General features: G+C 54.4%; 1 protein-coding gene across 9 annotated transcripts in view; it reads right to left on the reverse strand.

The window, feature by feature from the left end:
* LOC105479780 (potassium voltage-gated channel subfamily A regulatory beta subunit 2) overlaps window positions 1-12723 on the reverse strand; it is a 109729-nt gene that overhangs the window by 43740 nt on the left and 53266 nt on the right. The window contains exon 1 of one of the 9 annotated variants that reach the window (XM_024792321.2): window positions 7904-8136. The exons of the other annotated variants lie outside the window; for them this stretch is intronic. Within the exon in view, the coding sequence (XP_024648089.1) occupies window positions 7904-8121 (218 nt within the window). The 5' untranslated portion in view covers window positions 8122-8136. Of the gene's footprint in view, window positions 1-7903; window positions 8137-12723 lie in introns of those variants that run through there. 9 annotated transcript variants of the gene reach the window in all.

A 12723-nucleotide genomic window follows, 5' to 3' on the forward strand; every position in this document is an offset into this window, starting at 1 on the left:
ATTACTGGAGCCCGGGAGGTTGAGGCTGCAGTGCGCTATGATTGTACCACTGCACTCCAGCCTGGGCGACACAGCAAGTCCCCGTCTCAAAACAAAAAACAGCAAAAAACAGGAAAAACAGGTACGGCCCATGACTCCTGCTGCCAGGCCAGCTCCAGAAACACCCAGCACATCAACAATCGGTGACAAGACAACCGCTCAGTGCAGGAGTTTGGTTCTCTGCCTTTCCTCCCACCTCGCCTTCAGCAGCCCTGTCGGGGAGGGAAGGGCTGTTCTGTCCCTTTAGGGAAGCTGGGAAGGAGAGGCTGGGGCTGCAGACGGATGCTGTTTCCAGGCCTGGGGTGACCATGACCACCAAGTCTCCAATGTGGTGCCCGCTGCCAGCAGAAACCCTCCCTGCCCTGACACAGACCCCACACAGCTGCTGCCACGGTCCTGGGCAGGCCCTCACGGAGGGCACTGGGCCTGCCAGCTGGCTTTCTCCCAGCCCCTGCGTCTGGCCCGGCAGCTCTTCCAGAATGACTGGCTGCTCGCCTCCCTCCATCCTTCCCTTCCTGATGCCTCTGCCCCTTGTCTGCGTGGCACTGAACTGCATCTCTAAGTGCGACTAGGTGCTCGAATGAGACCCCAAGACAGATAGACAGGATGGGCCAGTCTAGACTGGACAGCTACTGCTGGGTGGGAAGGTCCTTTTCCCAGGGACCGGAAGGGCCTGCATTTCTCTCCCACAAGGGGCCAAGCCTGGAGCTTTGAGTTATGTCACTGGAGCTTATTTAGTCCTCAGGACAATTCTGATGTAGTGACCCTGGTCTCCACTTTCCAGGTAAGGAAACCGAGTCATGGAGAGGCCAGGGGACTTGTCTGAGGTCACACAGGTAGCTGGTGGGAGCCTGGGTTCCTCCCAGGACACTCAGGGATGTCCCCGCAGGCTCAAGGTGTTGAGTCAATCCTTGGGGCCTGTGGCAGGTTGAAATGTGTCCCCAAAAGACAGTTGAGATCCTAATTCCTGATACCTGTGAGTGTGACCTTATTTGGAAACAAGGTCTTTGCAAATGTAAACAAGTTGGGATGGTCCTGGATTAGGGTCGGCCTTTAATCCAATGACTCGGTTTTTGTTTTTTGCTTTTTGTTTTTGAGGCAGGGTCTTGTTCTGTTGCCCAGGCTGGAGTGCCAGTGGTGCGATCTTGGCTCACTGCAGACTCTGCCTCCTGGGCTCAGTGATCCTCACTTCAGCCTCGTGAGTAGCTGGGATCACAGCCACTCACCACCATGCCTGGTCAATTTTTGTAGAGATGGAGTTTTGCCACATTGCCCTGGCTTGTCTTGAACCCCTGGACTCAAGTTATCCACTCACCTCAGCCTCCCAAGGTGCTGGGATTACAAGTATGAGCCACTGTACCTGGCCATGACTGGTGTTCTCATAAGGAGAGAGAGATTTGGAGACAGAGGCCCACAAAAGGAAAATGGCCATGGGCGGGCAGAAGCAGAGATTGGAGCGATGTGGCCACAAGCTGAGGAATGCCCAGGACTGCTGGCATCACCAGAAACTGGGGGAGGCAAAAAGGACCCTCGCTGGGGCCTCTGGAGGACGTGTAGCCCTGCTGCACCTGGGTGTTGGATTTCCACCTCCCAGAACTGGGAAAGAAAAGGTTTCTGCTGTTGTAAACCACCCAGCTTGTTACAGCAGCCCCAGGAAAGGAAAACAGGATCTTTCCCAAGATGGACTCTGTCTCTTGGGGACCCCTCTTTCTCAGGATGCACTTGGCCTTGTAGACAGGTTAACCTGCCATCTCCCTCTGGCCTCTGCTGTTTTTCTCCTGTCCCTCCTCCTGCCCTCTGTGCCCTCCTTCCCGTCTGTCCTTTAAGACACACCTGGATTCCCAGCTTTTCCAGTAAGCCTTCCCTGGCTGGCCCAGCTGGAAGTGACGGCCTATGGTTAACTGAGCAACTACAGTCTGCTCAATGAACTTGGCAACCAACCAAGTACTTCCTGGTGAACCTAAGCTTGTGGTAAGAGCCTGGGATCTAGAGTCAGAAAGCACAGGAAATCAGGACTCCTGCCCTGCCAGGAGCTCATGACCAAGGGTCAGTGCCCAAGGACTGCAGAGGCTCCCTGCCATCCACATCTGGACTACCGAGAGAGCCTCAGACCAGCTTCCAGTCAGTCCTGTCTTCCCACCATCAAGGACACAGCCAGAACGAGACATGTGCTTTGGAAAGTGGATTAAGACCAAGACCACATAGCGCCTTCCGACCTAAACTCACAGAGGCTGGGGGTATTCTGGGTGCCAGGGACAGACAAAGCTCTGATCTCAAAGCAGTGCAGACGGGCAAAGAGCAAGGCAATCGAGATGGACGAGGGGTGAGGAAGACACTCAGGAGAGGGACTTCTGAGTGACTTCATAGGTGCTTGTTTAGAGTGGGTGCTTGGGACAGTCTCTTTGGGGACCAAGCTTAGATGTGACAATGGGAAGGAACTAGGCCACGTCTGGGGAGGCACCCTCCAAGAAGAGGGAACAGAAAGTGTGAGGACACTGCGGATGGAATGAGTTCCCCTTTGGGGATACAGAAACAAGGGGCGGTGTCCGGAGCCTCCTGAGCAGGAGGGAGAGGGGTCCGAGTTGAAACCAAGGAGGCAGGCTAGGGTCCCGGAGAGCCTTGTGGGAGTTTGGGTTCACTCCCAGCACCATGGGGAGCAGAGGAAAACACAGCTGAACTGAGGGCTGGTGTCTGGCCAGTACAACGTGGGTCTGGTCACAGCTTCTGATCTGCCATTCTGAGGCCACATCTCTGAACCCTACCATCCACAGAGGAGGGGAAATGGGTGCTAAGCCAGCTGCCCTCACCCTGCTCCCTCACGCTTACACAGGGGCTGTGTGGATTTAAAAATTCATCTTAAAATTCTTTTTAACAGCAAGAATTGAGGACAGCTTAAAGAATGGGGAAGTGTAGGCTGGGCGTGGTGGCTCATGCCTGTAATCCCAGCACTTTGGGAGGCGGAGGAAGGTGGATCACTTGAGGTCAGGAGCTTGAGACCAGCCTGGCCAATATGGTGAAACCCCTGTTTCTACTACAAATACAAAAAATAGCCATGCATGGTGGCTCGCATCTGCAGTCCCAGCTACTCGGGAGGCTGAGGCAGGATAACTGCTTGAACCCGGGAGGCAGAGGTTGCAGTGAGCCGAGATCGCACCACTGCACTCCAGCCTGGGCGACAGAGCAAGACTCTGTCTCAAAAAAAATGGGGAAGTGCAACAGGAATGCTGCTGGCCACTTCCACCAGCTGGAGCTCAGTTCAGCTGATGAAATGCCCAGGCCAGGGGAACAGCTGGTTCCTTGTGGCACCGAGCAGTGCCTATCCCCAGGTATCATCTTTTCTATACTCATATTTAAGACCAAGTTTAATGGAGACCCAGCCCAGTTGCTGACGGAGAAGAGGTCACCGTGGAATAAATTTATCTGGGATCTTTAATAACTGGTGGTCTGAGTCACGGAGCACCCCACCCACCCCCTACCAACCTGGGTGCAGCAAAATGAAATTCACCAGATAGAGTGAGGCCACCACTCTCCCCGCCTTTCTTCACCCCGACCTGGGTGTAACAACCTTTGGCCCATCAACTGCTAAAGGGACTTTGTCGGGGGGGTGAGGTGGCTCATGCCTGTCATCTGAGCACTTTGGGAGGCCAAGGTGGGCGGATCACCTGAGGTCAGGAGTTTGAGACCAGCGTGGTCAACATGACAAAACTCTGCCTCTACTAAAAATACAAAAATTAGTCATGGGTGGTGGTGCATCCCTGTAGTCCCAGCTACTCGGGAGGCTGAGACAGGAGAATCGCTTGAACCTGGGAGTCAGAGGTTGCAGTGAGCCAAGACTGTGCCACTGCACTGCAGCCTGGGCGATACAGTGAAACCCAAACTCAAAAAAAAAAAAGGGGGGTCCTTTGCTTTCTCATCTCCTCCACTCCCTGAGAAGGGAGATCCCCAAGGGCATTTCAGCCCCACAGTGGGTCCTGCAGTGTCTCCGAGGCTGCTCAGACATTTTCCTTGGGGCTTCAGGCAAATAAAAGACATGTCCTCCTCACCTGTGCTAGTTCCTTGCAGCTGCCATTACAAAGAAACCCAAATTAGAGGACTTAGAACAACAGAAATGTCTTCTCTCCCACTTCCAGAGTCTGAAGTCCAGGTGTGGGCAGGGCTCCCTCCAAATGCCCTAGTGAGGTGTCCTTTCCTGCCCCTTCCAGCGTCTGGTGGCTCCTGGTGGGGCAGGAGACCAGGGTCTGGAGGCAGGGAACTGAAGGCCAATTCCCACTGACTTTCTAGAACTAAGTCAAAAGGAAAACTCCAACTTTCCACGCCCAAGTAACAAAAGAACCAGAGGCTACTCTCTTTGCATGGTGCCCCCTTTTCTGCGTGGCAGATGAAAAACGGAAGATGCTTCTGATTGGTCCCCTCCTGCAACCAATCAGGCTGGTCATGGGCCAAGTCTTCATTTGCATAGAAGTATAACTTTGTAACCTCACTTCAGCTTCTGATTGGTCACTTTCTGCAACCAATCAGAATGATCACAGGCCACTACTTCATTTACATAGGGTGTACACCAAGTGACCAATGGGAAACCTCTAGAAGGTATTTAAACATCAGAAAATTCTGTATCCAGGTTCTTGAGCCACTTGCCCACTCTCATTGTGTGGAGTGTACTTTTGTTTGATCTCGGCTCACTGCAACCTCCACCTCCCAGGTTCAAGTGATTCTCCTTCCTCAGCCTCCCGAATAGTTGGGACTACAGGTGTGAGCTACCACAACTGGTTAATTTTTGTATTTTTAGTAGAGATGGGGTTTTGCCATATTGCCCAGGCTGCTCTTGAACTCCTGGCCTCATGTAATCCACCCGCATTGGCCTCCCAAACTGTTGGGATTACAGGCGTGAGCCACCACACCTGGCTGCTTTTGTTGCTTCTTTCTTTCCTTGCTTTGTATGTGCGTTTTGTCCAATTCTTTGTTCAAGATGGACACCCTCCACTGGTAACACCGAGACTCCTCGGAGTTCCTTGGGTTGTGGGCCCATTGCTCCTCTCTCTATCACCACATGGCCTTCTTATAAGGACACCAGTCATAGGAATTAGGGTCCATTCTATTCTCGATGGCCCCATTGCCCCATCTTAACTAATTATATCTGCAATGACCCTATTTCCAAATAATGTCACATTCTTCTTCTTCTTTTTTAAAGACAGGGTCTCACTCTGTTGCCCAGGTTGGAGTGCAGTGGCACAAACAGGGCTCACTGCAGCACTGAAGTCCTGGGCTCAAGTGATCCTCCTGCCTTAGCCACCTGTTAGCTGGGACCACAGGCACGTCTCACCATGGCTGGCTAATTTTTTGATTGTTTTTAGAGATGGGGTTTCGCCATGTTATCCAGGCTGCTTCTCAAAGTGCTGAGATTACAGGCATGAGCCACCACACCCAGCCTAATGTCATATTCTGAGGTTTAGGATGAATGTGAATTTTAGGGGTCTTGATTTAACCCACTAAACTCTCCTCCATCACAAATCCTGTCCACATCGGAGGGAGCTGAGGTTTCCCCTGAGTTTGGAGGATAGGGTCTGGCCCCTCCTGTGTCATCGTCTTGTGTCCTCCACCTTCCTCCCTCCAGCCTAGCCGCCTGGGCCTTCTCTTCACTCCTCCAACTGAGACAGGCATCCATTCCAGACCCCTCTCCTCTTGGGCTGGAATGTTCTCCACATCTTTAGATGATTCCTCTCTCAGAGGGTTCCCCCTTGGCCTCCCTGGTTTCTCTTTATTGCATTGTCCTGCAGTGCTGCCTTGGCCAGTGGCCACTGTTGGAACTTGTCTCCATGTGAGCTCGCTGCTTCTCTGCCCCCCACACCCCCCAGGCCATGGCTGCAGTGAGGGTGGGGACCTGGTTAATCTTGTTCATGCAGCAGCTCCAGGATCTGGCCCAGCGCCTGGTGCCAAGCAGACTCTCAATAAACATTTACTGAATAAACAAAAGGAATCAATGACTAGCTCGTCATGAATGCACAGCGTCTCCTTCTTGAGAAATTTCCAGCAGAACGAGGAGGTCAGCTGTGGCCGAACTAGCAGACCCTTTGTCCTTCCTTTACAGCTGGATTTAGGATACAAAGCCTGAAAAACTCTGCCATCTAATGGACTCACAGCAGAAGTGTTTCGTTTCTTCAAATTACAACCACATATTCAAACAATGACAACCAGCCGCTCTGGCTGTCACCTGCTCATGGTGTGACTAAACACTCTGTCCACAGGAGAAAACGTTAAAGGAGCAGTCCCGGCCTGCACTCCACTCTGCAGAGAGCACGCAGATGATCCCTGGGGTCTGTCTCAGATGGAAGCCAGAGATTGAGTGTTGCCAGATAAAACACAGGACGCCCAGTTAAATTTGAAGTTCAGATAAACAATGAGGAGATTTTTAGTATAAGTTATGTCCCAAATATTGCATGGAACATATTTATGCTAAAAAGTTACTCGCTGTTTATCTGAAATTCAAATTTAACTGGCAACTCTACAAGGCCTGGGTGGGGAGGGTCCCCTTTGGCTGACTGGCTCTCACAAGGGCATGTTCCTGAGAGGCACAGAAGATAGAGCTGTCAATTTGCAACTGACACGGATTTACACCAGCCAGAGAACGGCGGCTGGCAGAGCGCTGTCCGAGGTGCTGAATTCAGAGACAAGCGCACTGAAAAGAAAGTCCTGTGGAGGTTCCAACTGAATTCAGACCTACGTGCCTATCATTTACAGCAGGGGGCTCCAACACCCAGAAACACATTTTTCCCCCATGGAGAAACACCCCCACACATTTTTATCCCATGGAGAATTTACCAAACTTTTTTTTTTTTTGCGTGACGGGGTCTCACTCTGTCACCCAGGCTGGGAGTGCAGTGGTGTGATCTCGGCTCACTGCAACCTTCACCTCCCAGGTTCAAGTGATCCTCCTGCTTCAGCCTCCCCAGTAGCTGGGACTACAGGTGCGCACCACCACGCCCAGCTCATTTTTGTATTTTTAGTACAGATGGGGTTTCACCATGTTGGCCAGGCTGGTTTTGAGCTCCTGACCTCAAGTGACCCGCCTGCCTTGGCCTCCCAAAGTGCTGGGATTGCAGGTGTGAGCCACTGCGCCTGGCCCCAAACTCTTAATAGGACTTTTCTTTTGATAGGAGAGGACTATGGCACTTTCACTTTCTTTTTCTTTTTTTGAGACAGCGTCTCACTTTTTACGTTGTTGCTCAGGCTGGAGTGCAGTGGTGTGATCACAGCTCACTGCACCCTCAAACTCTTTGGGCTCAGGTAATCCTGCCACCTCAGCCTCCCAAGTAGCTGGGACTACAGGTGCATGGCACCATGCCTAGCTAATTTCTTTGTATTTTGGGGTAGAGATGGGGTTTTGCCATGTTGCCTAGGCTGGTCTTGGACTTCTAGGCTCAAGCAATCCAACCACCTCAGCCTCCCAAAGTGCTGGGATTACAGGCATGAGCCACCATGCCTGGCCTCATTTTCTTCTTTTATACATTTTTGTTGTTGTTGAGGTGGTGTCTCGCTCTTGTTGCCTAGGATGGAGTGCAGTGGTGTGATCTCGGCTCAATGCAACCTCTGCCTCCTGAGTTCAAGCGATTCTCCTGCCTCAGTCTCCTGAGTAGCTGGGACTACAGGCGCGCCCCACTATGCCTGGCTAATTTTTGTATTTTTGGTAGGCGGTGTTTAACCAGGTTGGCCAGGCTGGTCTCGAGTTCCTGATCTCAGGTGATCCACCCGCCTCCGCCTCCCCAAGTGCTGAGATTACAGGTGTGAGCCACCGTGCCCGGCCCTTTTATACATTTTTATGTGGCTGAAATCAGACTTCCCACCCCAATCCCCCCTGCCCGGCCCTTACCGATACTTCATGCCTGTGCGCTGGGCGGTGCAGCCGTCCAGGGAGAGGCCGTGCATGCGGAGGAAGCTCTCCATGTTCCTGGCCTGGGCAGCTGCCCGCACCTCCCGCAGCCGTTGCAGTTCCAGCGTGTCCGTCTGGCGGACGGGATGCAGGGCCCACTCAGAGTGGCACCTGCTGCTCACGCTCCGCAGACTCTCGCTGTACGTCATGGACAACATGGTGCCGCCTGGCCTGGGAGCCGCCACTGTCCAGACGGTGATGAGTTAGACAGTGTGCCAATGCCCCGCGTGCCCCAGGCTGGATGGCTGGCCCTGGGGCAGGGGGCAGCTGCAGTGAAACATCCTCTAACTAGTGCCGCCACCAGGAGGTCTTGGTGTCTAGGTGTGGGACCCGGCCCCTGGATGTAAACATCTCTTGGCATGAGATTCTCAGTCCGCAAAGCAGTGCTTGCCAGGAACTCTGGCTAAGCCGCCCTTTTCTGCCCCCTGCATCTGTGAGACAAGCACAGGCAAAGCTGCATTCCAGACAGGACGGCTGCACCCCAAGTGTCCAAATGAAAACGGGAGCACAGAGAGCATGCAGAGCCTAAGCCCCCCAAATGCTGAAGACCAGGGTTGATTTTCCGTGGTGACTGTGGTACCACATCACAGTGCTCTCTTGAAGTGGTTCCCAGGGCAAAGCTGTCCCTGGGAAAGCAGCGCAGGGCACAACTGTTGCTGAAGTAAACTCTCCCATAATTATGCCAGGGAGGCACCTCACCCCCACATGCCAGGTGGCCCCAACTCGGGAAGGTCCTATTTGCTCCTAGCCTTGTAAAGGGAAATGCTATCTATACAACACATTCCCCGCTTGTTGAAAGCATCATTGCACCGCAGAGATCTTTGGGCTTCATGCTTTTTGCAAAAGAACAACCAAGCAGAATGCATTTAAGCAGGTTGCAGAGGAGAGTGGCCTGGGGAAATAGGCTTAGTTGGGACAGGGGAGTTTCAAAGATTCTATGTGAAGAACCATTGCTAAATAGTCAGCTGAAACGATGAACGCACATTCCTGGAAACTAAAAGCAATGTAAATGTCCATCAGTAGGGAAACTGGTTGCCTAAGTGACAATCCATCCACATAGTGGGAATTGGTGCTGCTGTCAGGAATGAGGCGTCTCAACATAGACTGATGTGCAGTGAGCCCTGAGAGATGGTGGACAATTAAAAGGCCAAGGGAGAAAGCATGTGTCCAGAACTCAACCACTGGTGTTAATTCACGTGCACAACAGTGACTGGACCAGTGAGGGCAGCCTCGGGGCTGAGTCCTCACCCTGCAGAGTCTGTGACAGGGCCATGAGGACATGGAGGCAGGCTCAACACAAAGGAGGTCCCCAGTCCAGTGACCCTCACCCCACCTGACTGCAGCCTGGGCCATGGCCCAGGTGGACTGCACTGCAGCCCTGCGTCATTGCCAGAGAGGGAAGGTGCAGAGGGGAAGTCACCATTTCAGCTGGGTCAGCTGCACAGGGGGATCCTGGAACCTGGCCTGGGAACTGCAAAGGAACCAGCACTGTCCCCAACTTCTGCCCCAAGAGAGGAAAAGTTCGATTATCCCTGGGAAGGAGCTGGGAGGGCTATCCTGGGAGCTGAGACAGCTACAGAGGCTTTAGCATGGTCCTTGAAGGGGGCTGAGATGTCCTGGAGTTGCCCTAGGCTGGGCCTTTCCTGGGCTGAGCTCCAGGGGCCAAAGGAAGGACCCACAAGGGGCAGGAGTTTGTGATGAGCCCCATGTACCAGGGTCCTTGAGAATGGGTGACCGGCCTGCTGACCTTTCACTGCTCTGCCCATATGTGCACCCAGAGAGGGGGGCCACCTCCAGGAACCCCACAGCTGCCTCTTTCATGGAGGTTTCCCTGCAAGTATTTGTCTGTATCTTATTTGTAGGGACCATCATTCATGTCTGCCCTGTTGTGCCCAGCATGAGGCCTAGCTCAGAGCAGAGCCTACAAATGCCTGTTGCATGAACATGCAATTGAGGTGGGGAAGGTGGGCTCAGAGAAGAGCGAAACAGAGACCAGCCGGCAAGGAGCCCCGGAGGAGCCCCTACAGGGAGATGGTAGCAGTGTCCACACAGGCCTCGGCCCCACTACCCTGGTCAGGGCTGGATGGCTCCCTCCCCAAAAGCGGGCAGCCAGCTGTCCTCAGGGAGCCTGCCGTGCTGGTCACTCACAGCCTGCACCTCCGTCTGACGGGCATGGCTCCCAGGGGGCCTGTGCTTCCCATCCTACTCTCTGCCCCACGCACGCCATGCCACGTGCCTCTTTCTTGCTGTGATCTGTCTCCATTATGCTCACCATCATCCACCTTGCAGATTCCTTTCTAGCTGTCCTATGTGCTGAATTCACTCCCCTGAAGGTTGGGTCCAGGAGGGTAGGGACCCTTCTGCCTCCTGCCACTGCTGCCTGCTCAGTGCCCATAGGAGTGCCCCTGGTGCACAGAGGAGAGGCTCAGATACTTGTAGAACAGAAACCAAGGCCCAGGCTCCAAAAGGCCAACCAGGGCTATACCTGGGCATTTCCCGGCAGTGCCGGGACAGCAGCTGGCGGGGACACAACTGGCTTCCTGCTTCAGGCCCAGGGGCTCTTTGCAGGTCGCCCTCTCTTGCTGGGGGGTTCCCATGCCAGCAGTTGCATTCACCACTGCTCATTTCTACGCTGCGAGGGATGGTGGCTGCCGGACCTCTGGACGCTGAAGCAGGCAGGTGCCCTGGCATGGAAAACCCTCTGCCTCCTGGGAGAATCGCTCTGGAGGGCAGAGAGGCCTGGACTCCAGGAGAGGTTCATCTTAGGAAATGAGGCCCTTGGCACCCACAGACAGCAGCACCAGCTTCCCCTCCCTGCCTACTGGCCGGCCACTCCCTTCCCTCCATGTGCACGGCAGGCAGCTGCTTCTGAGATGGCCGTGTGGCCGGCTGCCAGCCCTGTGTGGGGCAAATGGGGGCCAACCCTTGCTTTCCTGGGGTCTGTGTTTAGAAGGAAGGCCAGCTGGGCAGGCTGCAGCCGCAGGGCTCTTTCTGAAAGGCAGGACCAGCCTCAGACGTGCAAGTTCCCTGCCTGGCCCGACCAGGCTGAGATCAATAGTCATTAGCTTTCAAGACATGACTCATGAAAAGCAACCCGGGTCTGGTTTGGCTCTGGAAATGCAGCCAAGGCCCTGGGGTGGGAGGACAGGGTGGCTGAGTGCCCAGCTTCTGGACAGGGACAGCTCTGCTTGTCACCTGCCCATGGTGTGACCCAGGCAGGCACCTTGACCGCTCCTGGCCTCAGCCTCCACATCTGTGAGGTGGGCTGGGCAGAGGCCTGTTGTACCAGGCTGCTGTGGGCTGCGTGAGATGAGGCTTTGGACAACTGGGTGGGAGTTGGTGATGCAGCAGGGAGCGAGTCTCTTGGGGGGGCGTGGGATAAGACACCAATTATGATAAATGCCGTGGAGAGAAAAATCCACCAGCAGGGGCCAGCAGGCAGGGCGGGAAGGAACTTGTGACCATAGGCTTGAGTGAGAGGAGTGAGCCACACAGACACCAAATCTCCCTAGAAAATGCTTAATGGGAGAGAACACAGATGTAAATAATCGCCCCCTTCCCAACAAGATGGTGGAGGGCCGAGTGTGGGGATGTGGGTGGGAGAAGGGAGAGAGGGCAGCTCTGTGGGGGCCCGCTTGCAATCTTTCCTTAGAGCTCATCTCGCAGCCCTGGGAGCAGGCCTGCAAGTGGGGGCCCTGCGGCATGGAGGGAGCCCAGAGCCTCTTGCTGCGAGCTTATCCCCATGGTGCCAGGGTAGGGCTTGGGCCAGGGAACTTGTGGGCACAGAAATGGCAGCCTTTGGCATGGGGTGGAGGGGTGAGGAGCAGGGCTGGTGCCATGAGGGGTCCACAGCCGCTGGATTCCCCTGAAGGTTGGGTCCAGGAGGGCAAGGACACTTCTGCCTGCTGCCACTGCCCCCTGCCCAGTGCCCACGGGAGTACCCCATGCACAGAGGAGGGGCTCAGATACTTGTAGAACAGTAACCAAGGCCCAGGCTCCAAAAGGCCAATCAGAGCTATACCTGGGCATTTCCTAGCAGTGCCAGGCAGCTGTTGATGGGGGCGGGGCTGGCTTCCTACCTCAGATCCAGCGGCTCTCTGCAGGTCGCCCTCTCTTGTGTAGGGGAGGGGGCTCCCATGCCAGAACTTGCATCCTTCTGCACAGTGGGGGCTCCCTGTGGTCCTGAAGGGTCATGACTCCGGGAGGGCTGCTCCAGGGGAAGAAGGATGGGAGTAGGCAGAAGGCAAAGGGGCTCTGCCTGTTACCAGCGGTGCCTGGGGACAGAGGACAAAGGCTGGCTCCTCTGGACTCCCTCACGCTGGGGCTCTATGCCGGGCTTTTGCTGAAGGAGACTCTAGCAGTGTTAGGTCCTTGGATGAAGGGGCCCCAGTAAGACACTGCAGGGAAGAGGGAGCAGCCCCGCTGTCAGGCTCCTGCCTCAGGGTCCCCACTTCTCCTGCACTCAAGAGCACAGTGACCCTGACTTCTAATTCAAAATATCCCAGATCCCGGCCACTTTCCAGAGTGAGGGTCTCTGAGCCCTGACACTCCCTCACCACCCTGGTACCAAGAAAAACAAGCCCCTCCTCAATAGCCACTGCTAATTACGTGGCACCTACAGGTTCTTTCCTGTGCAAATCTTTGCCTTTTGCAAATCTATTCTTGTAGGTCAGGGGCCCAGGGGAATTCATGTGAATTAACACCGTGACATGGAAAAATGCAAGGAAGATGTTAACCTCATTAAGTCAGTAGGAATCACT

This window comes from Macaca nemestrina, chromosome 1 (genome assembly GCF_043159975.1).
Source record: "Macaca nemestrina isolate mMacNem1 chromosome 1, mMacNem.hap1, whole genome shotgun sequence".
In the NCBI taxonomy this organism is placed as follows: domain Eukaryota; kingdom Metazoa; phylum Chordata; class Mammalia; order Primates; family Cercopithecidae; genus Macaca; species Macaca nemestrina.